General features: G+C 35.9%; 1 protein-coding gene across 9 annotated transcripts in view; it reads right to left on the bottom strand.

Moving 5' to 3' along the window:
* GPHN (gephyrin) overlaps nucleotides 1-27,679 on the bottom strand; it is a 297,031-nt gene that overhangs the window by 66,485 nt on the left and 202,867 nt on the right. For 6 of the 9 annotated variants that reach the window (XM_027777278.2, XM_013305412.3, XM_027777281.2 and 3 more), the window contains one exon: nucleotides 13,242-13,298. The exons of the other annotated variants lie outside the window; for them this stretch is intronic. In XM_027777278.2, the coding sequence (XP_027633079.1) occupies nucleotides 13,242-13,298 (57 nt within the window). The remainder of the gene's footprint in view (nucleotides 1-13,241; nucleotides 13,299-27,679) is intronic. 9 annotated transcript variants of the gene reach the window in all.

Here is a 27,679-nt window from a genome sequence, read left to right as displayed (position 1 = left end):
GTAGTCCCCTCTGCCCTTAAGATGTAAGCAGTCCACCCATCCTCAAATCAGTTGTGCTATGTAGTGCAGATTTACAACAGGTATCAACAGTGAACTTAACGTCCCCTACCTAAAACTGAATTCTAGGTTCTGTGCTGCTTGGCAAACACCTGGATGTGAGAGTAGCAGTTCTCAGTCTTTCAGCATTGTCTTCTATCAAACTAGCCTAAGCAGGAGAAAGAGTCTCTTACCTGGCTTTAGTTTTGAAGAACAAGATTAATTTATTTGACATTTTGTATGTATACTATGTAGAATACTTTAACCTAAAGCACTTAAAAATGTTCCTGCAGTTTCTGAAAGGACTACCTGTGGTAAGAAACAGTAGTTCCTCTTATTCTCTGAATACTGCTGATACCCAATTCCCTGTACTGGTCCCTCTGTTCTTGTATTATCAGGAAGATAATACAAGTCTCTGTTGTTTCATTAACCATGTTAAGTACACAATCAAATCCCACCAATCAGTATGCAGCCAATACGTATTCCAAACCTATTTTCATGGAAATAATGTACTTTGTGGGAGAGGAAACTAACTTCAAACTTTGCAGATCTTTCACAACACAAGTCATCATGTTCTAATAATTCCATGATGTTGAATAAGACATATGACAAGCTACAGACCTGAGTGTCTCCCTCTCTGAAATTTTTTTTTTTCAAGAAAGCAGGGGATAGTACTGCAGTAAATATTTTGCTGCCACTATACTTTCAAGAAGCAGATTGATAGGTTTCCTTCATTATGCTTTCAGCCAAACATGTAGCACATGCAGAAGCCAGAGGAGAGGGAGAGAAAGCCAGAGAGAGAGAGACTGATGCTTGTAATAAAAAGTCTATATATAATATATCTATATATATACACTATCTAAGTGAAATTTTATATATTAGGAGCCTCTGGACCTTCACTGGTCAATCTGTTAGTTTTACATAGTGTACAGAATTTTTCAGATACAAGCTGAAGTCAGAGTACTTCTAAAGTACTAAGTCAACCTGTTATAAAAATTTCTTAGTTAACTACTGCTACTAATTAAAATGTACTATATTTTGTCACAACGTAAATTATAGATACATTACACACATTCTATACTGCACAACTGCTATGTCAGCATCATTCCTAATTAATACTTCTACTCTCAGAAAAATCCTTTAAGTAGTCCTGCTAACATTTACAAAAATTACAGGGATGAAGCTAACTGGTTTTCATGAAGGGGGAAAACCTTTATTGTGTATCATGAAATGCAAAGAGAATATAAATTTATATTTTATCATTTACCATTTTAGAGCATTAAAGCTTTATCTCTCTTGCCACAATGGAATCACTTTTTAAAGAAATTCACTTTGATTTAATTTAATTGAACCAAAGACAGCACTTCACTCTAGACAAGCAGAATTGTTAAGGCGCTGGCTGGGGCTAAGTAGGTATATAGTACTACTACCCTATAATGTCTGGAGTTCAACAAACTACAAAAACTTTCCTCTAACTAAAGGAAAGTAGAAGTTTTAAAAAACTTTCTGCCCATTCCTTTCAACTAGGCATCAGCTGACCACATTCACAGTTTCACCAGTGCAACTGGTAAAAATAAAAAGGAACAGGTGAAAAGAAGCTTCTCCTAATTATTGGACTCCGAGATATTTTCTATGAAAAAAATCAGGCAGAAAATTCTACCTCAAATTTTCACAATGCACAATACACAAATCCCAAATTTCTCTTCTGCTGGAAGATCTTTTACTTCTTCAATCAAAGACCTTCTATGTAAAAGCAGGAAAAAATCACTTTTATTTCTGGCCATCTTATCTCTAGGAATGGCAGTTAATCTGATTTCAGAGTTTTTCTCAGCAAATAAAATTGTAAGGGAGTTTTTTATTACAATCTATGATGTCCATTAAAAAAAAAAAAAAAGGTTTCAGAAATTGTTTATATTGTTATCTTTTCTTTTATCTCTTGTTGTACCTTTGTCAGAAGGCACATTCAACTGAATTCCCACAGCACTGATTCCATTTCTCTTGTCTCTGTGTTGCTGGTGTTCCTCTGAAGGTCCAATGCTATTTGGTGATGCCTTGGACATAAGAAATTCAGAAGCTCTGGATTTGGTACTTAAGAATCAGCTTAAGAAAAATATTTTCTTGGAATAAGAACCATGGAAATAGGTGTAGACACAAGAAACAACCTTGAGATCCTATCTGTTTTTTCCCCCTCGATATGAGACATTATGCAATACAACATTACTCCTTTTCTTCCCCTTGATCAAAATTAATGGCAGGCTATTGGACTCGATTTAATACCTCAGTTTTGGAGATTTTCTATCATACCATTTAGAGGTAAGGATGTTGTTTACTCATAGCAGCCTCTCCCATTTTCTCAAAACAACAGCAGATGACATTGAGCATCGCTGGCCATGCATCCTGACAATAAGCTGTATTTCTGAATGAAGAGTCTCTTACAAAGTTAGAAACTACACTACAAATCCCTTACGGACCCGGAGAATCTCCAATCCCACCTCACCTCTTCAAATAGCTACAATTTCCACAGAGATCTTCAGTTCCAATTGGTTTGTTCCTTTAGATCTGCCGCTGGCTCAAACAGCTCAAAAATGCACAGTGTGCTATCCTGTCACCAGAGAAGAATGTTTCCTTTTTTTTGAAACCCTCAGTTTGCAGTTTAAAAAAGGGCAGCCTAGGTCTTGCACTTTATGTTTCATGAGCATGAAATCCTGGTCAGCTAGAAATGTTTTAACTGCATCACAAGATCTGGTTCACCAGGCAGCCAGGTTATCTGCATTTTAGACACGAAGATCTTCCCTTTGGACAGAGCACAAAGGATGAATTGCTTGTACAGTCTTGCAGTGTCACCTTGATACTTCAGCTAGCAGGTTCTTTACCACAAATTCCAAAGCCATTCTTTGTGGAGAGTGTTCACTAAGTTTTCATGCACTTCAATATTCCAGTTTTCTTCTTCAGTTACAGTAGAATCTAACTATGCCAAGATTACTAATTGGTACTATGGCCTGACAGCTTTGGAGAAGGCAAAACAGTTCCTGGCATCTGATTAAGCAGGAGACCCATACATATTGACCAGCCACCAGCCACAATACCTTGGTCTGTATTTCTTTCAAAGACAGCGATCCCTCCAGAATGCGAAAAGGACAAATAGCTGAAGTTGCAGGCAAAGCAAGAAGAGTCCAGTTTCCCTGGAAATCATTTATTTACTTCATAATCCATAAAAGCACGTTCCCATTTTGCCGGTATGAACTAGCACGGTTGTATTATTTGGAAACAAAGTGTCATCAAGCTGAAATGCCTGTTGATCCAGCCCTTTTTCTTGATTTCATAGAGATCATTCAGAAGAACGGCTGTTTGAGTGAGGATGGCATTTGTCTTGCATCTGTAAGCACTAAATTTTATTTATGGCTCCTGTATTAGCTTAGGAAAGAGTGTCTTTGTATGTGTATACGTATAGTATTACTGATTTATTCTGTATTGGTGTTTTGATGACCATCATGATGAAAACAGGGAGGCTTTCTTATCATACAGTAACGAGGCACAACAAACTACAGAATATGTATCAGATGCTTTTAAGAACACATACTTGATTATTTTTAAATTGACTTGTCTCCTGGTGGATCCAGACAGCAACTACTTATCTATGACAGAAAAAGCATCAGTGACATAATCTATGACTGTAAGCATCTTTCTTCTTAAAAACTTTTTTATTAGAACTTTTGCCTGTTCATACACTGAAACTAGAAAAAAACCTTTATAGTACTAAGGATAAGGAAGTGCTAGAAATGATTGCTTGAGAAGCTTTTGAGAACAAATTAGACACACATCAGCAAGGTATTGCTTACACACAGATCTTCCTGCTTAGGGGCAAAGTCACTGAGTAGGTGAGCTCTATATGTTTGCATTTTGTATGATCCTCCTTAATGGAATATTCATGTAAAGTCTAGAACTTGGATCACAGCAAGAGATAGCGTAAACTGTCATCTTTTCATGAGATCTTGGCAACTTTAAGGGATTCTTTTAAAATACAGAATAAATAACTGTATGTGCTCAAAATTGATTCAGCATTCCATAAAAATTCAAGTCCACTACTTTTATACTCATCCATTAATCAATTCTAATAATATGCTGAAGCCTAATCTTTACATAGTGGGTCATGGCATTAATTTGACAGTATTTTATAAACTAATAAAATGTTTTTATCCCATGATGTTGTGAATTCTAGTTTATCGTAATATATTTCTCCTTTTTTTCCCCACCTTAATTACAAAATTGAATATATTTTTCTTTTCAATTCTTGCTAAGATGGCACTATACCTTATTGTAGAAGACTATTATGAAGCTGATACGGAAGTATTTACAACAGTATATGCATTTTGGTAGGTAGTGACCCAAGCCAGAGATGTGGGAATTAACAATGAACTTCAGAGATCATAAAACCACCTACACCTACACAGGTAATCAGTAATCATAATGTGATGGCCATCTGTACAGAGTCTTCCCAGTTTCACTGGCTGAGAACGGTCAGCGTTTTTCAGCCTGGACATCTCTAAGGTCATGGGTTTTATTTTAATGTAATAGATAATTAAGGGTGCTTTTTTTATATCATTTATGATCATATGTTATATAGCAGTTGCCTAGCTAGACTACACATCACGGTGGTCCCAGACTGGTACAGTGATTTTAAAACCACGCTGAACATGGTTGCCGACTGATCATGCAAAATCTGCCCCGCCCCAAGCTGATTTTTCCCCACTTGTGCACAGTGCAATGCAAAAAAGAAAGAAGTAAATAAAACCAAAAAAGTGTGATAGGCGAGCAGGTCAACTGTGTGAGAGAACACGTGCAAAGTATACCTCAGAAACACTATAGGTGGATGAGCACGAAGGGAGCCGAGCCTGGTTGTGCAGTGGGGAAAAGAAAACATTGTTAAAAAAGAAATGGTGGCACAGTAAGGGTCTCAGAAGGTTTTCTGTATAGGTGGTTCCAGCACTGAGACAGTAGCAGGGGGTTCATTAAGTTCCCATGACCAGCTATTTCAGAAACTCCAAATTTATGCCCTTTAAGGTGGAAGCTTCTTAAAGAATGAAAGCACTGTATTTGTAAAATACTTAAAACTAATGGTGAATCTGAAGACAACTATGAATGCTTCCTCTTCTAAATAACTGACACTATCCTTAGGTCGATAAGGTATTGTAGGATGAAGCTTTACCAATCTCTCTCATTTAAAACTGTAAGTTTTATTCTAACTCTGCAACAGGTACAATGTGAAAACTCATTAGAGGCCCTATCCTTCCCTGTATGTTTTTTATGTTTCCAGATGCTCAGAAAGAGCATTTTGACAATGGAGGTTTTCTTCAATCTCACTGCTCCAAAAACCAGAATAACTTGCCAAGTTAAATGACTAAGGGCCAGATGTAAGTCAGTAGAAATCTGCAGATTATGGACCTAAGCAATGTAAAGTGCTTTGATTCCTGAGAGACAATGTCCATTGTTGAAAGCTCTCGGCACAAACAGCAATTAATTGGTAACACTACAGTTTTACTGATTGCTTAAGAAACACTTTGTTTATACAAGATATTCATTTTTCTATACTATCAATCACTCAGACAACTCAAGCATAAGAAAGGACTCTCCAGTTACTTCTAGGACTTCTTTTCCTAACAAACCTGAAAATCCCTTCTTCGGCTGAAACATTTCATGTTTCAATTACAAAAAGTAGTTTGGTTCCTAAACTGTGGTTGTCTTTTTCCCTAACTTTTGTCAGATTAACAATGATCTGATGACAACTTGCTCTGAAAAGAGTAAAAGCAGCCTAATAAATGAAATTTTTAAAGATACAGTTCTTATAAAGGCATTAAAAATATGTTGGTTTTTTTTCTAGTGGTGGAAAAATGAATTATCAGAAGCCCCAGCAAGACATCCTCAGACTTCAACAAAATTAGTATGTGTACAGCAGTCAGGATACATTTGTGGTAAAGATGAACCCAGCAAGAATTTCCACATAGATTATTAGTGATCACTTGCTGACTTAGGTATTATGATGGACTGAGCAGAGTATGGTACCCGTAAAAAGTCTCTCATGAATATTCTTCAATCTCAAATTGGTATTTCATAATTCTTCATAAAAAAATAAAACATCACTTCCAGAAAAATTCTACAGTCACATTTGTCTGTGTTCATTTATGTCTCCATTATACACTCTTACACAGCTGTTCTTTCACCACTTAAAATTTTTTAATACTCTGAAAGTATTTTTGCTCCTTTCTGGCACTGTGTATTTCATTTGCTCTTCTAGATAACATTACTATGGGAATCTGAATCACTTCACACCACCTTAAAAGTTCACACACACTTAGCACTTTCTTCACCTGAAGAAATTTTTTCTTATAGGCAGATAATCTGCAGGAGGGTTATGTCAAAAATGTAAAATTCCTTCAGACAAATATAAAGCGCAGAAAATTCAGTTTTAAGGAATATTATTCTTAAACAGTCTATTTTGTAAAAAAAAAAGAAAAAAAGGAAAAAGAAAAAAGAAAGAACCCTTTTTGACAGAGCAACAACTCTTTCTAGAAACATTGCTTTGAAAGCTTTCTAAGAGAGATAAGGTGTGTTTTTTCTCTTAACAAGGGTTCTGCTATTCACCCAAGGCTTTCAGATGAATCTCTAATCCAGATTCTCATAAATAATGTCCAACCACTGATCCCATGGTTTGTCTTGCAATAGCGTGGACAAAGATAAACCACTAGCTTCAGTTTTGCAGGTAAGCATCCAAAGAATACAGTAACAGCAAGAAACAACACAGCAGCAGTTTTTGAAGTATCAGCAACTAGATAAACAGAGATAACAATGAGGAGGTTTGGAATCATAGTCCACAAAGTTTTAATGAACTTGGCTCATCTTGTCTACTCCTCACACTAACTTACAACGGGTATGTTAGACACCTGTGTACTTCTTTAATCTCTTAGACAACTACTGTAAGTAGAATGCTATTACTTTCCTTGTTAAATTATCTTGTGATCTAATTATCCATATTTTAATTAATATCTAAGCTACATTTACCATTTAACTTCAGTCTTATTCCCATTAGTATTTAATCAATTCAAATAATTTTGTATTTTTTTTATTATAGCTCCAGTTCTATAGAAGCAAATTATAATATTCCCTTCAATAAGATATTTGTGTATTTTCTTTCTCCCTATGCTAACACACACACAATTTTCTTTTATCTCATAATCTCACTCACTCCAAACACTTTGCTCTTATTCATATATGTACAGACTCTCAATTTACCTATCTTGTTTACTTATAGTGATGAAATCAAAGGTTCTAACCTCAAAATGATCTAATGTTCTTGAGGAAAGGATTATGCTCATACTACAGTTCTGCACATAGTGATTGCTGTTTGTTTTATTTTCAACAGGATCGTGCAACGAGACTGTTTAATATGCTGCACACGTAGCGTTTCCTGATCATTTCTATGTCATTGATTTCTCACTAACTAGTCTCCATTTTTGACCATGTGCCCAATTTCAGCATTTTAGAATGCATTGCTTTTGTGTTACTAAAATTAACTGCCAGTACTTTTCTAACCTCCTTTGATAATTTGGCAATCTATTACCTGCTCAGCTTACAATTTATTGTCATATATGAACTCCAGTGATTGATTCTTTCAGTTTAAGAGAGGGAGCAGCTCTCCTTATTTTGTATGCTACGTGACAATCCCTACATATTGTGTTAGGTGAAACTAACGTGCTAACATTTGAGCTGTTGGGGTCTTTTCCCCCATGAACATCCAAGTAAAAGGGCCGCATTGTCAGTCACAGAAATTCCCCACTGTGAGAATGATTTAAAAAGAGCTATGCCTATTTACACCAACTGAGAATCTGATTCAAAGGCTGCAAGGGCAATTTGTTGTTAGTTTGAGGACCTTACTGGCTTGACTCAGGTCTTTAATAACGGAATATTAAGAACAGGAGTAAAAGCCCTGTGAATGCAATCCTTCACCGTGATCAAAGAATGCAGGTACTTAAAGACAGAACACAGTGCAGAAGACCACAGACTCTGAGAAATACAGCTCTGTATGAAAAATTATAACCCCGGTTTCATTAAAAATCATCTGTGGACAGTATCTGGCCTCTGCTATGAATTCTGAGAATATTTGTCTTGAACAAAACCAGAACCTTTGATTTGGAACCATGCTGGCCAAAAGCCACACAAAAATTGTTTGGCATATTACTTGGGAACTCTGTGTAGAACCTCTACACTTAGATTTAATTTTTTTTTTCCTGATAAGCTTTCTGTAATATTTTTCTACAAAATTTAAACTTGCATTTAAAATTCTGAGCCTGTACAATTCACAAAAAAAAAATCTTCAAAACACAGACTGAAGCAGTATAGTTCTGTTGAATTTCAGATTAATTCCATACTTTCAGGAAGGTATCAATTTTAGCAGGTATTTTGAGTTCTAAAATAGAAAACAAGCAGTGGTTTCACTGTTGGTCATCTCACTAGCTAATGCACTTATTTGCTACTGCTACATGGATTTGAACAGTAGGGGAATGACAACTTGTCCAAGTGACAGAAAACTTAATTTCTCTGAACAATATTTAAGTTCAGAAACTGGTCTCTGAACATTATTTCTCTGAACAATATTAAGCTTCAAACACTGGTCTCTGGGAGTGGTCAAAGGATTAAGACATGAAAAGAACTGGAATAGCTGCAAGGAAGATTAATGAATGTCTCAAGAAGAAATAGAAAACAAATCTCAGGTCAGGATAACTTTTTTTGTTACGTGCTACTGCTGATATTGAAAGTAGTGTTTTAAAATGAAAACTCCTAAAACCCCCAAAGTGCTTAATTCCGATTTTCAGTGCAATTTTATTTTAATTATTTGGCAGGGTTTCTAAACTTTTGGTGGAATCTGGGATATTCTGCAGAATTCCAACATTTCCTACTTATTTCCAATGGCCTTTGAATTTAATCTGAAAAGCATGACTTTGCAGTTCATTCTGGAACAAAGGTTCCACCTTAATAGCATACACAATTGTGCAATAGCATTTCATTTTTACTTATGGGGCTGGCCATCAGATACTATATGCTCCCCCTCCCACACCATTCAATACATTTGCCACATTGTAGGAGTATTAACAACTTACATTTAAACCCCTTTCCAAAAGCAATATGGAAGAGATTAAAATAATTTAAAAGATGAAATATTTAACAGATCCCTCATTATTTTCTTTCCAATTGTCCACTATTAATAAGGATTTGTTCTTTTCTTTGATCAGTCATTTGTATATCGTCTTTTAAAAGTTGCCTTATGTAAAACACCCATAATTACAGCATGAAGCAGAGCAGCAGTGACAAAGCAGCAGATTTTAGCTGTATGTGATTTTACTTGCAATGTGTCCTGCTTGTTTTAAGGAACTGAAAGGTTTCTTCGTTCACAGTCTGACCTCCTTATTACATTGTGTGTGTGTGTGTAGTGTATGGCCACGAAATAACAGAAAAAGTGGCACAGAGCAACAGAATAATTTCATGACAACTCATTTGTCATGGCTAATGTGGTCACAGGTTTTCATTTGAAATTCTTCCCCATGTGACAATCTCTGAAATAATCTTTTTTGTTGTACAAAATTTCATGGCATAGTATTTTTCTGGCTTTACATTTATTCACTAGTACTAAATCATTAATTTAAGAGCGAGGAATCTAAAATAAAGGAACTTGCTTTATCTTGATTAGGACTACTAAATTTGAGTTGCCACCAAATCTAAAATATCATGGTTTATTCCCCCAAAAAATTGATTCTAAAAGATTTTCCAGGGAAAAGATACAGTCCTTTAATTAAATTTATTTTATAAAAAGCTGCAATATATTAACAGCTCAATTTCCTTGTATTTGACCTGCAAAGACTATAAACTCAGTGACTTTATTTGACAATGAGCAGAAATCAACTTTATGCCAAATACATAGCTGAATATGCAAAAGCATCCAAAAGGGGTAAAAATTATCAAATCATTATCATTACCAAAATTATCTTGCACTGTATAACCATAGTGGATTATGCATTAGAGAATGATAGTGCTGAGAATGACAACAGTCATAGTGTATGGAAGACACAAACAGGACACGAATTTAAAGAAATTATTCTGAGAATCTTCACTGGATGAATGTGCAAAGAGATAAAGGGTTACTAACTTTCACATCTACTATGCTTACAACTGTCCCTTTTTTTTTTTTGTCATTTTCATTATACCTTAAATTAGGCAGTTTAAACTAATTTCTACAGAATTACTGAAAAGGTGATCTTAATTTATGACGTGAACTACTAAACACAAGGTACTGCTGTCTGTATTGTTATGTTGGATTTGATTTGCTTTATTAAAGATTTCTGTGAAAAATAGGCAACTTTATAGGGGTGTCATAACTGACATGCTAGATCCTAATCCTTTTTTCACATTTTTTTTCATTAAAGAATAAACCTAAAACACATAAGAAATATGCTGCAGATCTTTTTTTTTATTAGTCTGCTACAAACCCAAAATACTAAACCCCCAAATGTTAACCTATTTTGTGAGATAAAGTAGGGACCCAAAAAGATTAAAGGTAAAGACAGAGGTACATGTGAACCTATATGCTTTTGGGTTACCTTATATGAGCCACAGTTTTCAGTTCAGGTAAGGCTATCAATCACTGGCAGAAGATACTTTTATCCTTTAAATTAAGGAGATCTATTTTATTTGTTGCTAAGTTAAATATTCAGAAAACTTCTAGATATGCAACTTCAGTTTTGGAAAGGGATTGCTTGGGATTTTAGGTTGCTGTAAAGCCAAGCAGTTTGATTAGCATTCATTAAAATGCAGTAGATATTTTTTAAACAAACCTTGTCAATTAGGTCTGGTTTCTCACACACATTTAAATGAAACCCCAGCCAGAAAAGAAAGAAAACACAAAGGGAGAAAGAGAGAGAGAAAGGAAAAAGATGAGGATGAGAGGACAAACCACTCAGATTTGGTGTTACCAGTCAGCGGAAGTTTTAAAAAAAACAGATCACCGAGTGAAATCGTACATTTACTCGGAGAGAGCATCCTTTGACATTGCCTTCTAGGTGATCTCTGAGCTCCTCCAGCTTTCGATGGAGCTACATGTAAACATCAGAAAATGAATTGAAAAAGCAACCTCTTGTCACCTTTTTTGTCTTTTGATTTTTGTGTTTGTGGGTTGATTTTTGGGTTGTTTGTTTTTAGTGGTTTTTTTGTTTGTTTGGTTGGTTTTTTTTGTTGTTGTTTTTTTTTTTTTTTTTTTTAATAAATCATACCATAACGCATTTCTCACTGCCTCTGGCAAAAAAATTTCAAAACATCAAAGTGCTTTGAACAACACAGACTTACAAGCTCAGTAAACTTGGAATCTGGAACAAGATACTTCTGCTTGGTTAACATTGCTCTTTTATCAATACAGGAAAAAAACCCTGAAAAATCAATGGACTGATAATTCTAAAGCTATTGAATCTCTGCTACACTGTTTATTTATTTCTTTATTTCTTTGCTTATTTATTGGCAAGGCTGTGTTCTAGAATTTATTTCCAGCAAAAATAACTTTTTCATTTTTGTGTTTGGGAACCTCAATTAGGATTTGCAGTTTTCTATAAGGATATTCATGTAAGATTTTGTGTCTAAGTATCTTTTAGGTCATGAAATTAAATCCTGGGCAAACAGCTCTAGAAATAATAATCATAAATTATGTGCCAGCAAGTACTCATAAAAACGATAGGTGAATCCCACCACCTAAATAAGCTACACCTTCTGCATATGTATTTGCACTATGCATTTAGAATTGTAAGCGATGACCCATTAAAATGCACAGGTCACAGTAATTACATCCACAGTTTTCAAAAACAGCTCTAAAAACTGTGGCTGTCTTGCATTTTCCTCCATGTGAATTCAGTGGTCCTGAACATCTCCCACGGAAACAGTGCCTCATTCATGTACAGCGCTCTTCTCATCTACACTGTAACAGAAACCTCTTCCCCCCAAACAAGGTGAAAAGATAAAGCCTCACAGACAGTGAGGAATGCTATAGATGCCTCTGGCTATAACTTGTATAAATAAATAACAACTGGCTTCTTTTTCTGCACTGAGATCAATTTAAATGGTGGCATCACTGGAAAGAGGTGCATAATTAATCCTTTCCCTCACCTTCTTTATGCTCAGTGAAATAACATTTTCACAAAGAGCAGCTGCAGAGCAGTGTTAAGAGAATGGAGAGGATGGCTTGTCCTGGAACAAAGGCAATACACTCACATACAAAACCAAACCAAAAGATTAAAAACCAAGAAGGCAGGAAAGGCAAGGAGAATACAGAAGAAAACCGAAATAATTGGTGCTTGAGAAAGTGCTAAAAGGAAATAATGTGGAAAAAAGTGAAAAATTGGATGGCTGAAAGAGGCAACTGTTGAGATGGAACCTGAACAGAATGGCTTGGACTGCATATGATCAGCATCTTGGTATAGATTACATCCTGTGTTTTGAAGCATTTATTAGGGTGCAACACTATGCGTGGTGGGTACTGATTTAGATATCTGCCTGTTAAGTGCTCTAAATATTTGAGTATCTTTGTACAAACATAAAAAAGGCAGAAGGGACTAATTATTAGCAAAACAGTGGCTCCATTCTTATTAGCCTTACATGAACCTCTCTCATTTCCTCTATTTAGTTGGATTTGTTCTGATTTAAAGACTAGACATACATGAAATATTCAACTCTCTTGTAACGGCCCTTTGCAGAATTAAACACAGAAAGTGTGAGCACTATAAAAATTTAACTATGTTTCAAGATGGGAAGCAGTAGTCTGAAGATGAGTAAGTCACTTCTCCATGTAACAGGCAGTTAACAAACAACACAGATCAGAGAAGTGGTTTAATCATGATCACCAAATTATAGGCATTTCAAGAAAGTTGTTACTATCTCTTATTTGTGGTGACATTCAAAGCTAACTAATTGGCAGCTTGCCTTCAGTAGTTTGTTCTATGTGTAGCACAGAAACAAACAAAATGTGACCCAACAGCAATAAGAATACTGAAATAAAAATGATGGGATGGTGAGAAATGGAAAAGCCCCTTCCCTCCCTCCCCTCACCTCCCCCTTCAAAAGGAAAAGTGTAGGCTATAGAAGAAAACTTGCAAAATAAATGTTAGAAACATATTTACTTTGAGGGATCCAACTCTACTAGCAACTCCTTTGCTTTCATCCGGCCGTCTAATTTGCTACAATGGGGGAAGATGGGTAAAAAAGACAGAAGAATAAAGAAAAAGTGAACTTAAAAAAATTTCCACACAATCAGTTAGCAGTACATGCAAGACATCAATTTGACTCTCTGAGACACCTCTAGAGGACAAAGACACAGACTCTAATTTCTGGAATAAATGATGCTTTACCATGGCATTTAAAACTTGCTTTGTTGACCATTTGTATTTCAGTATATTACCAATCTGGCACATATGTTGCATGCTGAATTCACTAACATTTCTGAAAGAATACATGTTACTTATCTGGTTTGGATATGAAGAGTAATGATGTCCTAAAACACTAACTGAAGAAAAAAACACCCTATACCTTCTACAAATCGTATGATCATAGAATTCTATGACTGGGAGTATCAGGCCTGGCAAGTATCATGATTGATACCTGACAGAATGCAATACAGATTCCTATTGACCCAGGCCTAGAGATTTTTAGCCACTGCTATCAAGATTCCCAGTTAAAAATTATGCTGCCCAACCAGAAAATTTTAATGCCAGACCAACATTAGATTTTTATTTTAAATATACCACATTATAACCTCGCTCCCCACATCTCCTACCTGATTACTTTTCCTTCATTATATATGTTTTTTTCCTAAATGGTGCAGAGGATGGAAACAAATGAGGTAGCTGCTCAAAAGGCTTCATATTGTTGGAAGCATGTAAAATAAATCATTTATTTACAGCAAAAGTTCTTTTCAGATTGCTCAATCCAGTAATTATACCTCTTTTACTGATAAATTAAACTTGTGTCATTTGAAGTAGAGAGGAAGAAGACAATAAAAATGACTTTAGGGATATCCTAGTCTGAGTCAAGACTGAATTGAAAGTTTTTAATATCTGGTGGTTGTTTCATAGCTTATGTAAAACAAAGTCCCACAGAACTGAGGTGAACCCTTTCAAAGCACATTAACTGTCTTTTTTTAAGAAATCTCAGCAAGGAAGCCGAAGACTGAATGAACCACAGAAATTCAACTATGCTTTATGCTCTCTGGAGCACATTTGCAAAAGCACAAGTTAGATTGCCCTGTTTCTTTATACCTGACCCATGCAAAAGGGAGAAATTCATATTCAAAACACAGTCAACTGAATGCTTTTTTACTTGCACTCGATTCTCAAGAAAGTAATGCAACTAAGTAATATATTAACAATTGAAATATTTAGTTCTGATAGAATGTCCCCTAGCAAAATACACTAGAACCATTTATGTAAATTGTTGCTTTCCTTCCCTCATCTTATGGCATTAAAATAGCATTTGTTCTGAACTCTCAAGTGAAACACCCACATTACTCTTTTCATGGGGCTCCAAGCAAATCTCCAAGCAATTCTAGTACGCCAACCAACAAAAAACTGTATTTCTTAAATATAGTATGTCTCCTTTAGAGGACAGATTAAATTAAAATATATGCAGCTGCAACCTAGTTGCTATATTTTTCCTATTTTTTTAAAAAAAAAGATAGAAGCCTCAAGAGGGAAAAAATGACCCTTATTTGAAAAGAAAACAACAGGAGTTAGAGCAAAGATACTTGGAACAATATCTTGGTTGAGATATTACCAGTTCCAGACAGTAAGACATAATCGAGTAGAACCCCAATTCATGTTATCAATTTGAAACTTTTAAAAAAAAAACACATTTATTTTTGTTTTGAAAAATAAGAAAAAATAAATGCTGATAATCTCACATAAGGACATGGAACTAGGACATTAAGAAAAATGCTACATACCACAGCAACCTGGGAAAAAGTTGTGACAGCAATATGCATTGCCCTTCAGTTTTTCTTCTATTACTTACCAATGTGGGTATTGTGGCTGCTCAAGTTGTGCTGAAGGTTTAAGATTCAGTCATAAATGAGATCGGAGATATTACAGGTGTATATAACTGACATTATTTACTCTTTCTTTCTTCAAAATACATAAAGGAATACATACGCAATTTGTACGTTGTGAGCAGTGAAATTATAAATGCTCACAAGGTAGCCTAAGGTCAACTCTTGTTTTACATCCATGGCACAGTCAATATACATGATAACATGTTTTCCACAGTGGCCTTGCAGAATGCAGCCTGGATGCTTCTCAAGGAATGAAAGAGAGTGATGTAAGTACTGCACAAGTTATACTACATCTGTTCTGGGAATTAAATAGGATATTGCCAAGAAAGCAAGGGACAGTAGGAATTACACACTCCCCCACCCCCCCCACCCCCCCCGTTTTTTTTTTAAATTTTCATGGCAAATGCCACAGAAAGGAATTCAGGTATATCCTTATCTCTCTCTGGTCAACTCCTGTATGATGTTCTAGAAGCTGACTGATAAACTAGTATTTCAGGAAACACTTCTTGTTTTTCAGAAACTCAGCTAGACACAAGAACCCCATCATAGATGAACACGTGTAGCTAGAAAAGATCAGAATGAAAGATGTGCACATACATGTTCTAAATGTATGCTGAAGTATGTACACTTCTGTATACTTCTGTCCCCATCAGTCACTTGTGTGATCTAGAAATGAATCCTTTGATTTTTCTATTACTTATTTGTAAAATTAAAACAATACTGCTAAGCAAAATATAGCACTAATAAAAAGAACCTCAACAATGAGACTGAAAACAAATCTTTCTGCCTCAGGTTTTATGGTTTGTTGTTTGGGTTTTTTTTATTACCACAAAACAAGCAAAATGAGTGGATTAAGAGATGAGGCAGGAACAACACTAAGTACTTATTGGCAAAATGTTACCTGAAAGACATGAGGGTTTTGAACATTCTGAAGGAGGAAAATGAAGATACTCAATGTAATGAAGGAAGAAAGGTGTTGTGTAGGGAACATTCCAGGAAACTGGCAGGGTATAATGCACTGACAGTTAAGATAAATGCATTATATTTACATCCCTTTCTTATTCACAAAGGAATAATAGCAGGAGCTGGTAACTGAAGATTAGTCACAGGTGTCCCTATCCTGATATCTGAAGAAAAAGGTGGAGTTATGGGAGTACAATGAGATAGGAAGCCAGTGGAAGAAAACTTAGGAAGCAGGAAAATCAGAACCAAAGAGTGAGCAAAGTGGAGTGCTCAAATACACTTAATGAACTTGTTAGATGAGTGAAAGACTTTGGTACCAAAGAACAGACGCAACTGTTTTCTAAGCAGAAGTCTCACATATGATTTCATAAATATACCTCTGCCTTCTAATACAGCTCCTAAAAAATGTCCCTGTTTCTCCCTGGTTTTACTTCAGAAAAAAGAATTTAAAAGACCTAACATTAAGTATATATACTCATCATGAAGAAAGAACAGCTCTGAACAACAGGCTAATCTGAGATTCTGGCTTTAGTTGAATTTGTTTAAAGCAAGATTTCCACAACCGGAGAAATAGCCTCAAATACTTAAGACTATCTGTCTTAAGACTCCTTCCCCTTTCAGATAATATACCTTGTCCTTGATACTCTAAAGTTTCCCTGCTTACTGCTTCTGATAAAGAAACTGGAGTTTTGCAGGACCTAAAGCCTTCAGAAATGAGTTTGCATATCCACAGTCATCAAAAGCCAAACTCCTGTCAGATTTTTTCCAAAATGCTGGCTAATACATACATGGCTCATAATGACAAAGCCTTTTTGATATGATTGCATTACTTCTTTCTGAAACTGAGCAAGTGCAACACTAGCAATGGAAACTCTTTACAGCAGTAGTTTAAAAAGATGTTTCCTTATTCAAGGGCCTGGGCATGCGATGCTGGAATCATGTTAATCAAAAGCAAGAGATTATACTACACAGCATCCAAATCAAGTTCAGTTTATTTGCTGTACACATATGAAAAAACATACTGTTCTACCACTTGACCACTACCTGAGAGATCAATGATAAACGATGATTGAAGAAAACTATTAATATTATTTGTGGAACATTACACCAGTGGGTCTGCAAATAAACATTTTTGCATCTGCCATATGTGTTATCCCATATATCCCTGACAACTGCATTGACAAACATTTTCTCTTTTCTTACACAAAAATAGTCCCTGTCAGCTTCTAGGTACGGCTTCTTGACATTGCACCTAACCAAAAGTTCCCTTGTCCTCGTAACTTAGGATGTCTTAGGGGATGTGCAGTTAAATGGTGTGAATATCCTCTACTGAATCCTAAGTCATGAAACTTGCTCGCATCATGTTTGTCAATGTGACTACACATATTGTTAATAAATATTTATGAAGTTGTCCTTTTTAAAGCAGGATTTTGGCTGCGAAACAGTGACATTCACAACTTTGTACATGGTATGAGAAAAGACGACACCCGCCCCCTTGTTTTTCTTGTTTTAACTGCCATTACTTCCTTCCAGTTACCATCTAATCTCAAATTGCAGGGCATCATAGTAAAAAAGGAATGATCAGTTTTGGAAACCTAGAGCAAAACTGTGCATGTGATGCAATTTGATTCATACTTTGGTTTGCTTCCTTCAGAATTGCACAATACACTCCAAATCTGCGTTCCTGCCTGCCCGCCCCCCCCCGCCCTTGCCCCCCCATTCCAAGGGCCACTCAACTGACCAAGGCAAAATATGGAAGAACAACAATGGGATAAATCTCTCTGCAGTCTGTTGTATCTTAAAGAGATGTTCTATGATTCAGTGAAAAGGTTTGTGGGTGTAGAAAAACAACATTAAAATGATCTTAAAGGTAAATGCATCCAGAAGACACACAAAATTAAAGAAGAGAAACTAAATATGAACTATAATGTATTCAAAGAGCCCCCCAGGAAGGGGCTTAGAAAAATACAGTATATTAAGTACAGGGATATTTAGAAGTCATCAGCAATTTGTTATCAGAAGCTTGCAGATTCCTCAAGTTGATATAGTGCATTCCACTATGGAAGAAGGAGGTCCAATTGATGAAGAGAAACCATAAAAACTATACTATGCATATTATTACACCATACTGTTCCAGAAAAATGTTCTTGAATTCTTCCACACAAATTCTCACATATTTCACATTAACAACAAAAAGTATCTCAAAAGTATAACCCAACTGGCCATGATTTTACATCAGCTGGCCAGGAACAAAAAACATTATGTATTGGCCAGATCACATAAGGGAAATGAATCCAAAGGAGATTAGATCATACGAAGATGGAAAATGCTTTTTCTGACCCTTAGCAATGTTTGTCAAAGTTCACAGTATAAAACAAACTGGAGATAAGTGAAAGACAGTGATGTCCAGAAAAAAAGGGATAAACTAAATATTCCATGGCTGGCAAGAAGTCATTTTAATTAGTGAATTAATTACATGCTGCTTGTCAACAAATTTGATGTTGGGGACTGTGACTGCCAACATCCAAATATGTAATAAAATACAATATGGGTGGGGTTTTTTCCAACCTTTACTTGCCTGATCAACAGTGGAAAATTCTGATACAGAAATCTGATCTCCAACTACAATGCTCTTCTCTAATAAGAACAATGTTCTACATCAAGTGAGAAGTTTCTATTGCTAACAAAGAGCTTAATATATTTTTAATATTGCAGCAAATCAATTTCTTTTAAGTTAAAAAATGCATTATGTATAACTTCTAAATTCATGCATGAAAAATAGACCTGCACTTGACAGTATTTTTACTTCTCCAGTTTTAGGCCAGACAAACACCAATTAGATGGGGCTTCCTAAATAAATGGGGAGTATTTTCAAACAAAGGGAATACAAGCTTCTGTAACAAAGACATATATCCTCAACCAATAAACATATTCACACCTATGCATCATACTGCAGTAAGGCATAAATGTTTTATTAGGGTTGCTGCACTTCTTGAAAATGGTGAAACTATAAAAGCATGATGTACATGAATGCTAATGAATGCCAATAAAACATAATTATCATATCATCATAAATTTTGTTCACACTACCCACATATTTTTCTTTTTAAGTTTTACATTAATTTTTTAAAAAGGGCACTACTACTCACACTGTCATTCCATGTGCAGATGAGGGAATAAACACAGTGCAAGTGGACCAATCAGCAGCAAAAAGTAATGATATTTTCCTGCAGTTTTGTAGTTTAGTACATTAGTATCATCACTAGATCAATGATCTGTTAACACACATAATGGCAAAGATAATGTAACCATGTCCTTATACAGGAGATTTTGTGTTACACTGGTTATTTTACACAACATGTGGCAGCCTTGTTCTTTAAAAATATCTATTGACTTCAGTGAAATTTAATGGTCAGAAATCAAATCTAAAAGTTGGTAGGTAAAATGCACAGCCAGGGCAAAACACACTACAATAAATAGAAACATTACCTATTATACTACTATTCTTAGTGATTTAATGTCCTAAATCTCATTCGAACTGGAGCTCTGGGCATATGAGAGTTGGGTCCTTACTTTCACTATGCAGTTAACAAAATACACAGGCTTTATGTTGCCCAAGACATGAAGAGACTATAAATGATGAGTAACAAAACCGAATGGCTACTCTTGGCAGAGGCATGCCCAGCCCAATGGGAATGGTATGGAAATTGCACAAAGGGCTCCCACTGGTTGTAAAGAATGCTGGCAAACAGAAGGTGCAATTAGCCTGCACAAAGCGGTGTGCTGTTGAGACCAGACTGCACCAAGAAAGCTGATTAAGTTCAAATATTGTGAGCTTCATTTTATTATATAGGGAATACACATGCACAAACATAATGGGACCAAGTTTTACAGTAGGGTTTCCAGACCTGGCTTCTGCCAGAGCTTTCAGTCACACAACTCTCTCGTCACGTATCTGTTCCCCAAACCCTTGTACCCAGTCAAGGCTACCTCTCTCCCAGTTCTTCCTGACCTTTTCTCATAAAGCTATTGCTACCTCCTGTCTCCCAAGCTACTTCCTACCCTTCTCCAAACCACTCTAAGCCCTGCAGCCTCACCACTCAAGAGCCACAAATACAGCTTTGTTCTATACTCTTTTCGCTCTACCACTCAACCTTTACAGGTAAGTTCTCCTCAATTCAATACTTTCAGTCCTCTCATTTCAGCCCTGCTTTGAATGTTTTTTCACTGGCTGCTGGCACATTTTGCCCGCCCCCCCTCCCCCCACCCCCCCATGCCAGCAGCCTCATTGATTCCAACATCTGTCACATATACCAGAAATCTGTCTTGGCAAATAGTGAACAAGTTCATATTTAAGGAAAAAATAAAAATGTGGTAAGTACTAGATAGTGAAGTTTTGAATTCTTTGCACATACCTTTCCCAAACTGATGATTCACTTCTGAATGTGCTGCTCTTTTACCTTGTTGCCCTAAGCTGAACTGAAGTTCTAAAAGCTGCAGCACCTATAGGGCTGTTCATAGTTCAGTGGCAGACAGGGTCCTTTAAACATTTTTAGACACTAAGCCAGCTCCTATCAAAGATACCTTGGTGGTCACGGTGAAAGCTGTTGCATCAATGAAGTCACTTAGAAGTGACCCGATGGTGGGACAGGTAGGTTATAACGCAAACCAGCTAAGGCATTTGCTCTCTTCGACCACTTTCAGCAGCAAAATTAAAGGAGAGTTGTTTGCACTGGGGCTTAGTATAACAAGAAAAATCCCATCTTTCTGAAAACAGATGGGCCAGCGGGCCTTTAAAGGGAAGAGTAAATCTCTTTGAGGACAAGTGCATTTAAGGTCTGTTCTCAAATTTCTGTAATATCCTGTACTTTATCCTTTTGACTAGGCAAGGCTGTTTTTGGAAAACCTGTGCAACACTTCTTGTCATATGTATTTCCTCACAGCTACCCATACTGAAGAGTTCAGCCGCAAAAAAGAAGTGGAAGGGTTGGTAAGGACACTGGGAAATGGTGTATCTATTAAAGCTATAGGAAACACATAATTAAAGCAGTGAGACAATAACCTCAGAAGATTAAGATAAGGTGGAAAGATCTGGGATTCAATTTACTTTGCAGAAGCTTAAAACAATATGACCTTTTAGGTGGAAAGATACTAACAGTAACCTGGGAAGTGACCAAGGTCAACCTTTGTTCACACTGACGGTGCTGTTGAATGAAACTATTGTCCAAGGAGGCTGCCTGGGAACTTCATAAAGCAAAGGAAGTGTTGCAATGAACCACCATGCCAACGCATAGAACTCTTTGCTCAAAGGCATTCCTCACATTTTGAAAAAATATTTTTATAAGAAAAAAACCCAGTCTTAATAGAGAAACTGTAATGAATAGTGCAAATTTGAAGGACAGATTGCCAACAGCTGGTTTGAAATCTTGCCAAATTTGTTACTGTTTCTTATGGGATGATTTTCATAGATCTACTTTAAGACATTCAAGTGGAAGGCCCAGTTTCCAAAACAGTCATTGGAGAGAAATAAGCTCCAAATTTAAGTGCTTCGAATTTCTCACCTTAAGGATCCCTAATTTGTCATAGACTTTTCCCATAAATACACTCCTACAGTCACCACTGTTGCTGGTTTAAATAAACAGCTCTTTACTGAAATATATGCAGGTTTCAGTAAATGTAAACATCAATAAATGCCTACAGAAGTTCTTGTCCAAGAACATGCAATGCTACAGTGAAAGTGATCAGAAACAGATAAATAGCCACATCTTTCCTCTCAAACAAACAGCGAAACTGAAGAAATCACATTCTACCGTATTCATAAATGCCCCTTTTGAAGAGACAATATGTATTTTGCCTTTTAAAATTAGACTAAATTGGTGAGCAAAATAGAGGCAATTAATCTCAGACATTAAGGATAAATTTTGAATGTAATAAATATGGGGATTCTTTTGGATCACTGTCATTACTATTGTAATTCAACACGTAATCTGTGAATGGACTAATATCTTCATGATCACACAATTCTGAAATCACATTTTAACATGTCATCAGAATTTTGTCATGATTTCTGCTGCTACAGTTTACTAATTTTACAAAAGCAGAAATGTAGAAAAAATCAAATAGTATTTTCTTATGCAATCTCTTCAAGGAACAAACAACACTAGTTAAACTGATTGCTGATGTTCAAAATGGGACAATTTCCTGGAGCACTTCAGTGCCTTCTCCCTTTTCATAGAAAATTAAAGCAGGGAGAACAACCTATGACCAATATTTTACTAAACAAAAAGTGGCACAACTTTCTCCTTGGAGATCCAGGATACAGAGTTGGATAAGCATTGACCTAAGACTTACATGAGTTACAAAATAAAGGGTTTCTAACATACTTTGTGAGAAAGGAGGCAATTAGACGGGTAAGCAACCAAAGAAGTTGAATTTAACAGAATGAACTGTATTAACAAATTTTAAATGGCTGTTTATGAGAAGGCTGGATAAAAGAACAGTTGTCTCTTAATTCTAAAAACTATTATCTTTTCCAACACCTTTATTTTCTGATTTCCTAGTACTGTGTGTTGATGTTTAGTGATTGCTACAGTTTAATGGGACTACTTAATGGAATGGACTTGGTATGTTAGGGATTACAATAATGTTTTCCAACTTTTCTGGATAAATTGGCTATAGGGCTTACCTCATCTCATTGCTTAATGACTACTTCTCATCTGAGGTACTTTGAACTGTCATTTATTGTGCTTAGAACGATAGAATGGAACCACACCAAAAAAGCAAGTAAAGCAGCAATGACATGGTGTACACATACCCCTCCAGTATGGTTCCACAGTACCTAGGCTCAGCTGTGACAAAAAAATTATGTGTACCCACATGTACAGAGATTTTTTTTTTTAAAAAAAAACAATCATCCTGAGCAATAGAGAGGCACAGAATGAGGATTACACACACCAACAGGTATATAAGAGGTACTAGGCCACATACTAAGTATGTTGAATGTTTTCCTTTACCAGCCAGTAAATAATGCACGGGAACTTGGCAGAAGAATGCTAAAGAGAGAGGATCTTGTATGTTCTTCTAAAACCTTCTGGGGAAATACTTGTTAAAAATAGCTACAGTTCAAAAACTTGGGGAATCAGTATGGTGTAAGAATCTACTTAATGAATAAAACTCTTAAATTCTGATAGCAGTTGCTCAGGCTAAGTCCTAAAAGACAATGTTTTGTCTTGGAAAGATAAACAGATGAATGACTATATTCACACTTGATGCACTGCTGTGCTGACCTATAAATGCAACTGTAACATGATTCTGAGAACTAGCTTTTTGTAAAAGATAAAGCCTTTCTGCTTGGGCAATAAAGGTACAAGAAACAAGACCTTGATATAAAATAAAATAAAAAAATAAATCTTAAAATTGAGATGAGGTCTACATCTCCTATGTCTTGTAGAAGGTATCTTGTAAGCGCCATGCAAAATCAGATGACACACACACAGAGTTAATGGTCTACATGAGCCTTGCATTCAGGCTCAATCTGTTTTTTAGATAAACAACTGACTCCTCGGACATTGTTTCTGTGATCACATTAGACCAAGAATAACTTTGCAGTTTCATACTATAATGAAATTGCCTGATTGCTTAACTACATGAAGATAGATTGGCTTCCAAAAGAGAAGTATTTTTAATACAGATGCAATAAAACCAAAGTGAACAGGTATTCAATTCAAATAAGACTGATCTTGAAAAATACATTTTTCTGTATCAACAGACAACAAGTTTTATCTACCAAGGGAAATAAACGACCACCTTGGTTAGCCTTTTTCCAAAACACTGTTCTAACTGAAGATACTTTGACAGAACAAAAATAAACTCTTGAAATACTTTGTCTCTGTTTTCTTGAGCGCAGAAGAACAAAAATCCATGCCAAGAAGGTTACTAGGTCTAGACAAAGAGCCTGGCAGATATGAAAATAAAAGATTTTCTCTAAGCTAGACATTATTAAGTACAAAATGGAGTTAAAGTAAATTAAAACAAGGAGTAAGAGATTCCTTAAACATACAAACAGAAAAAGAGAAAGTAGAAATGGTATCATTTCAGGTTGGGAAGGCATCTAGAGTAGAGTAAGTAATAAAGAATAATACCTTGCCTGAACTTTGATTAGGAACGATAATACATGACATGGGAACAAAGGCGTAGTAATCAATGAGAGTTAGTATAAAGCTCTATTACTTTTTCTGAGTCAACTGCTCTTATAAACAGATGAAATGTAGGACAGGAACATATAGGAGTAAAAAGGCAGGGTAAGGAAATTGCTTGCTGGAAGGTAACAATGTATTTTGCTGAAAGAGAAACAGGTGGAACAGAAGTTTGGAATACAGTTTCCAAACGAGTCATGTAGAAACTGACCTTATCTAGTATTTTCAGTAATGATTTTGAGACAAAAGTTAGGAGGGTTCTCAGATAAATATGGGAGGTTTCATCATTACAGAATATTGAAGTAATCTCATCAGCAAGTATCTGATAACATTGAAGATTGCTGTAAAAGAATGGAGTGAAATTTAATGTAAAGTTCTGAACTAACAAGCATCTTTGCTGCATGGGCAAAGATTTTACAGTTGGAAAAAAGACAGAGATTAAAAATCTATTGAGTCTCATATAAGCAGATACACAGTTTTGGTGACTCTAATGAAGGTGAAATCTACAACAAATGCAGGAAAAAAACCTTTGAAGGAGATTTTTTTAAAATATGAAGGAGTTTGACTTAGGCAATTCATAAAAATGCAACCTGAAAGTTTCTATGCATCCCCTTTACAAGTCAGTCTGAGAAATGAACACATGATCAAGAAAAGATTGGTCTATTTAAGTTAAAAGGCCAACAGTGGCACAAAGGCAACTGAGTGCACTGACCAAGGAGATAATGAGGTTCTAAAACAGGGCTGGAGACAGCTGTGCAGAGAGGAAAACTATTTTCAGTTTGCAAATTTTAGATGGTATTACATATTACAACATTAAAAAGTATTAGATATTGCCCAAAATAGGAGATAAGGTTCATAGAACCAGGAGGTGCCATTTACTTTTAACTCCTTTATTTCCTAAAAACCTTTCCAAAGGTGAAACTAGACTTCAGGGAGTACTAGTACACTCACTAAATAACTTGCAACTTAAAGGCAATTTGCTATTTATATTATCCATGAGAAAAGCAACGCCTGTGCTTTAGGATCTTGCTTCTCTTTCAAATCTTACATCAGGTAGATGCCACCTACTTCTGCAATGGAACCAGCAAACCTTTACTGCAAATGATACAGTAACCGCATAACAAGCAAGACTTGAAAGAGATTTCCTGGTCTAAATTTCAGTTTTGGCTCCTGTGAATACATAACTGCTTGCTGCTGCTAGACTACCACCGCTCCTTACAGCACTTTGAGTTGCATGTGCACATGAAATGGAATTGTTATTATTACACTGCAAATCTATAGAAACATGATATGATATCATGCAAGTAGCTTGCTTCAAGAGCAAGCAAATACAGACTTCTGTACAAGAATACTCCTTCAATAACAGATATATTAGAAGTGGTAGAGAAAAAATGGAAATGTATGGATGTGAAAGCACCAGAAAACATAGCAGAAGTGATATGAGAAAAAATATGTTGATGGCAGGCATATTAGTAGTTCAGTTAAGTTCACAGCACTTCATGCAGCTTCTGGGGATACCCAATCAGTAAAACAGGGCAACCTAAAATAACTTTCAGACCCAAACAAAGAGCTGAGCCACTGAAATATGATGTTTGAATGATAAAAAGCAGGTTTAAATAAGGAGAACACAGGTCCATGAGCAAATCTTGCAAACTCAAGAAGTGGAACCAGATGGAGAGATAAATATCCCTTTAACTGTCAGATCCTAAACAGTATATATAAGGCACAACTGACGCTGACTTTATGGATACCAGTGTAGAGAAGAAACCTAGAGAAATTGTGGAGAACTTGATAGCTGGTGCCCAATGTGCTACACATCATTTCAAGCAATCTTGACCAGACAGGGGGGTACACATATATGGATGTCTGAATGCTGGACAGACTACTGAATGCATGTATCTTCGTGCTCTTGAGTATGTAGATACGAAAGTGTGACTGAAATACTTTTTGTTTTAAAATAGCATCACCTACCTGTCCTATAATAAATGGCATTAAACTTTGCTACATCGTCACTAAATTATTAACTATTGTAAGAAAGTAACTAGAAGAAAGAGGATCATCGTCTATCCTTGAAAGTATGTTTTTAAAATTTCTGATCCTTTTATCAAAAAAAGAACACAGCAGTAAGTGATACGGATTATTTATTATGTCAATAGTCAGTGAAGGAACAGAAGAAAGCCTGCCCATGCCTGAGCTGCTGATTATGATCAGGTTAATGTATGAATGGCTGAAATTACAGATTGGCAGAGATTGAAGTGCTAAAAAAGAGGAGCAGTAGAAAACCAATTCCTACAAACAGAACCTATGGCTATATGAAAATTCAGCACGTAGATGCATAGTTTTCCTTTTGGAATCATATTTCATAACAAAACAAAAATAAATCAATTGGCACAGGTAGTAAGAACCAAGATCCCCAAGGAAAAGAGAAGGAATGGAGGTGGAAAGTCAATATTGCTCCAGGAGGCCAACTCAGCAAGACATCAAAATGATCACCAGGCACCAAAAGATTCAACAAGCATTGGTGAAAAAGCCAGAACAGATATATTGAAAATGGAGCTAGCAAATATTTCTGTAGAAGTGAATTCACAGTGATTTCTATATGAAGAAACTGGATGAAAGACAGATGTAGCTACACTGCTGTTTGGAAAAAAACCAACAACAGCCCAATAAACAAAATCAAAACCCCTTTTCTTGTGATACATCAGAATTCAAACCAGAGATTTATTTTGGATAGGAACCAAAAAGGTGAGGTAAGGAAACTAATGCAAGAAGGATGCACATCTTTTCCTTTTCTTAAAGTAATGCCAAACTAAAGTTACTAGAATTTGAAAAAAAAGCCCAAAAATTGGCCTTTGAAAAAGCATAATAATAAACAAGAACTCTTGCCCCCAAAACTAATTGGAAAAAACATTTCAAGAAGGAACTGACAAGCTGATGCAGCATAAGCATATATAGATCAGAACTCATGCAATGCACGTGTAAGCTATGATGTCTGTACTGAAAGATTACTCTCTTCTGGACGATAGTTTAAATTTGAAAAAAGAATTATTTTCAGGGAAAGGTTGAGAAGCTTATTTCTGACATGCTTGAAAGTTCACTGGACTCAGGAAAAAGAATGGAATTCGGTAGCTTAATAAAATACCAACCGGTGACTAAGAAAGAGAAATATAAGGAAATTTCACACATTAGAGCTTTTTCATATGATTCAGTATGTAACAGGTCTGAAAAGCAGCTGATTCTATGAATTCAAGAACTGTTCTGGATAGCCAACCCCCAACTGCTCTAACATTCTTCTTTAGCCCTGGTATAAACAGTTTTTGGGCATAAGACAAGGAAGGGAACTGGATTTTGCCACTGC

This window comes from Falco peregrinus, chromosome 1, assembly GCF_023634155.1.
Source record: "Falco peregrinus isolate bFalPer1 chromosome 1, bFalPer1.pri, whole genome shotgun sequence".
NCBI lineage: Eukaryota > Metazoa > Chordata > Aves > Falconiformes > Falconidae > Falco > Falco peregrinus.
The sequence above is the reverse complement of the archived record's forward strand: the minus strand, read 5'-3'. Positions and strand labels throughout refer to the sequence as shown.